This window comes from Galeopterus variegatus, unplaced genomic scaffold, assembly GCF_000696425.1.
Source record: "Galeopterus variegatus unplaced genomic scaffold, G_variegatus-3.0.2 Scaffold243, whole genome shotgun sequence".
In the NCBI taxonomy this organism is placed as follows: domain Eukaryota; kingdom Metazoa; phylum Chordata; class Mammalia; order Dermoptera; family Cynocephalidae; genus Galeopterus; species Galeopterus variegatus.
In genome coordinates, this window is record NW_007726354.1 from 405,112 (window position 1) to 409,420 (window position 4,309).

Here is a 4,309-nt window from a genome sequence, read left to right on the forward strand (position 1 = left end):
CAAGGAGCGCCAGCAGACGCTGGGAGAGGCAAGGACATTCTCCCCTAGAGCTTTCAGAGGCAGCGTAGCCCTGCCGACACCTTGATTTTAGACTTCTGCTTCCAGAACTGTGAGAATATATTTCATTTGTTTCAAGTCACCTTATTTGTGATCATTTGTTACAACAACCCTAGGAAACTAAGACAGTGAGGGGGGACATTTGAGTGCAGTATGGACCCTTCAAGTTTAGGACCCTCGTGGGGGATGGCCAGTGGACAGCTGGAAGTGTGAGAAGAGAAGATGGCATTAGAGGAGTGACGTGGGAGGCATCCGCAAAAAATGGTCATGGAAAAGTCAGATGCAGAGGAGACGACCAGGGGGAGGGTGTGGAGCAAGAGGGCAGAACCCGGGGACCCCCAGCATCGCAGGGGCAGAGGAGGGAGGGGAGGCTGGGAGCCCTGCTGCTCAGGACGAGGTGCCCACTCACATCACACAGGGTGGACAAGTCTCCAAGGGGTGCATGGAAGAGGGTTGATGGTTTGGAAATTCTTTGGCAGTCAGTCATCTCCAAACCAAATTGCACTGGTGGAGAAGTGAGAGGTGGAAAAGGTAGAGACAGCAGCATTGACTGCTCTTTTAAAAAGTTTGATTATGAAGACAAAGAGAAATGGGATTAACTATAGATGGAGGAAGAAATAATCAAGGGAACCTTGTGCTTGTTTTTTTAAGAATATGAAATTTTTCATTACATTTTTAGGTATGGGAAGGAGGCAGGGGAGAAAACACAAATAATAGAGCATGGTGCTGATAACACCAAGGTCCAGAGTTTGATCCAGCCACCAAAGAAACAATGCAAATAATCATGAAACAAGGCTTCAGAGAAGAGCCTCACAAATATTTTTTGCTATGTACCTATTACATGCCAGGCACTGTGCTGGGGGTCACCTGTATGATCTCACTAATCCTCTAACCCTCCTACAGAGTAGAGGATTATCCCCATCTATAAAGGGGGAAACTGAGGCTGGGCATGGTAAAATAATTTGCTCAAGTCAATACATCTGGGATTTGAGCCCAAGTCAGCTGACTCCAGTGTCTCAGTTCTTTTTGTTATATTATTTTCCACTGGGAAAAAAAGGTGTATTTGTCTGTTTCTGTTGCTCATAACAAAAATACCTGAAACTGGGTAATTAGTAAAGAAACAATATTTATTGCATTCAGTTTCAGAGGCTGGGAAGTCCAAAGTCCAGGGAACACACCTGGTGAGGGCCTTCTTTGGTGGGGACTTCAGCCATGCAGGATGTCACATCACAAGAAAGGCAGAAGCAAAAGAGAGAGAGAGCATCTCACACACCTTCCTTCTAAAGCCATCAGAACCATGGCCACCATTAAACCATCCATAGATCAATCCACTCACTGGGGCCTGGTCCTCACAATCCAATCACCTCTTCAAGGCCCTACCTTTCAATTACCATAATAGGATTTCCCACCCTCTCAACACTGTCATAGTGGAAGTTAAGTTTCCAATACCTGGACTTTGGGGGACACAGTTTAATCCATAGCAGAAGGCAGTGTCTTTCTCTGATTCACAAAAAAAGAAGCATAAAGAAGTAAGCAGAAGGTTTGCAATGGAGGAAAAGGAAGTTGTGGGGGTTTCTATCACATGGTCTGTGTCTTCATTAAACTGTGAATCAAAGGGATCAGCTGTGTGGGAGAAAGGGTGAAGCCTGGCACTCGGGCTTGAGGGTGAAGGATTTAGGATAAGAACAGTGGGTAAGATATAATAGGGAGCCAACTGGGGAAAAGTAAAAGATCTTGCTTAGCAGTTAAGGCTCCACTAAGATTCATTGGCTAGGTCTTAGAGAAGCTAACCTGCCTGGGGGAGGCAGAAGTTTATCTTCAGTTGGACATCTCACCGGGAAGATTTTTAGTGACGTCTCTGAAAATGCCTGGAGCCACCAATACTTCTTATTTTAACTTGAGACACCCGCACATTCTGGGGCTCTGAGAACTAGCCATCAGATGTCCCAAGGGGATTATCAGTCCCAGACACCTGCTGGGGGAGAAAGTGCTGACCAGCCTAGAGCTGGCCTGTCTGGTCCCGGGTCTCCCACTGCCTTGCTGAAGCCAGGTGCACTCCAGGCCTCGTGGCAGGGTTGCCATTCTGATATGAAAATAACCTAAGTGCTTGACTTAAAAATAACATCTGCTAATTTGTATGGGAGTTTTGCATTTCATATTTGGGCTTAATACCCAAATGCTTTCAGATCCCTGCACCGGCCAGCCACCAAAAAAAGAAAAAAAAAACAAACCCCAAATGCTAAAATTCATTTGTTTGACCTAGTTAAGTCGTTTAGAGGTTGAAAGGATAAAAACTTTTTGCAGTGTTCCACTCTACAGCACCCAGACCCACTCCCACCCTGCATGGCACTGTTCTGTCACCACACATTGGATTGACCCTCAGATGAATTATGAGTTAAAAAGAACAAAATCGATTTACCTAAAGGCTTGTTATTTTTAAGAAGGCCTCTTGGCAAGAGCATCTCCCCACGTTCACGTGTCCATCGAAACTCTGCTGTGAGTTCCACATCCCCCAGAGTCTCCGTTCGAGATGAGCAGCCCCAGGACTGGGTGTGAGTGAGGCAGTTACCGAGCAAGAGGTTTGAGAGGAGACAGTGGAGAAGGTCTTAATGAATAATCATAGGGCCTCATTCTCCTTAAAGGCAATTACTGGGATTGATTGTTTCCATGTTTCCTTAGTCACGGTTCAGATTGCTCGTTTCACTTGGATTAAGACAGATGAACGCTGACTGCGCACAGGCATGCAATGTCAGGACAATTATCGATGGCACGTCCAAGGCCTCTGCCTTCTTGTGCAGATGCTTCCGGGTTGTCATCACCAGGCTGGTTGCGGATGTCAAGGATGCATAGCTGAGGTCGTTGGCCCCCCACTTCCCTGGCTCAGGAGCCCAGGGCACTTCTTGAGGCAGCTGGGTGGTCATTGCTGGGCTGGTTGTGGATGTTGGGGGGGATCTGAGGCCCACAGGCCCCCATGACCCCAGCTCAGGAGCCCCCCAGCCCTACGTTTTATGCACATCATTTTATTTAACCCTCGTAGGGTTAAATTATTACTCAGGTAATAATTATTATTTCTGTTTTAATACTGCTGGGGTTCAGAGAAGTTAAATGACTTACCCAGAATCACATATTAAAAGCCAGGTCTGTCTGATTTCAATAATCTATGATCTTAAAGTTCTACTATTTCACGTCCCTGACTTTACATGGATATTTATGTAAAGATCGAGGCAGGGTCCCAGGTATCCAGCAGTGGTAGGTGCTCCCCAAAGGTAGCTCCCCAGAACTGCAATTGAGCCCTGCTTTGGGGGACCTCCTTTTCTAAAGCCTGTAGCAGCACTCACAGAACATATCCCTTTTGGAAATATTCTCACCGGCGATTTGTCTTCCATTGCTGGCTGTACTCTCTGGCCTGACTTCTGGATGAAATTGTGCTCACATTCCCAAAGGTGGCTTTTCTTGTCTGAATTTGGATATTGACTTAGTATCTTTATGTTTAGGCTCCAGAACAGCGGTCCCCACCAAATGGTCACGGGGGCACCCAGAGGCTGTACTGAACATGTAAATAGAGGAAGAAATGTTATGCTCACGAAATCTTGCTTTTTATCCACAGTGTTCCTTTCTGCCGAAATTCTCCATCCACATAGAAACCAAGTATGAGGACAACAAGGGAAGCAATGACACCGTGAGTAGCGCCCTCATTCCACACCATGCTTGCCTCGTGGGCTCAGAGGGTCGCAGTCCTCACATCCCACGTGGCCAGGGCCAGCAGCGGGGTCTGTGCCTGAGACCTCCGAGACATCCTGGCCTTTGGCTTCTAAGGGTTATTTCCCTGAGGCTTCTCCCTGGAATTATTTTGTTGTCTGGCTTTTCTTTCTTCTCATTTGTATGTACTTTCCCTGGGCCTCTGTGCAGAAATCTCTGTGACCTGGAGTGATCGTCATTGGAGGTGGAGAGAATGATGGGGGACTTGGGACTGCAGAACTTGCCTTTGATCATTGAATTGAGCACACATCTTCTCAATGACTATTGATGTTTACTTAGAAAAAAGAGTACAATCAATTATGTGTGCATACTCTGTATGTATTATCTGGACTGTGCTTATTTATGTTCACATGCACACAAATATCCCACCTGAAAATCAGGGGGTACCCCCCAAAATATTTACTTTAAAAGGCATTCCGGGGCCGGCCTGGTGGCGCACTGGATAGTGCGCCGCTTGGGAAGTGCGGCGGCGCTCCCGCCCGAGGGTTCGGAT

At 46.8% G+C, this 4,309-nt stretch overlaps 1 protein-coding gene across 3 annotated transcripts in view; it reads left to right on the top strand.

Moving 5' to 3' along the window:
• The window catches only part of PITPNC1 (phosphatidylinositol transfer protein, cytoplasmic 1), a 262,131-nt gene that overhangs the window by 167,449 nt on the left and 90,373 nt on the right, over positions 1 to 4,309 (top strand). For all 3 annotated transcript variants that reach the window (XM_008566466.1, XM_008566467.1, XM_008566465.1), the window contains exon 5: positions 3,665 to 3,736. In XM_008566466.1, coding sequence (XP_008564688.1) covers positions 3,665 to 3,736 — 72 coding nt within the window. The remainder of the gene's footprint in view (positions 1 to 3,664; positions 3,737 to 4,309) is intronic.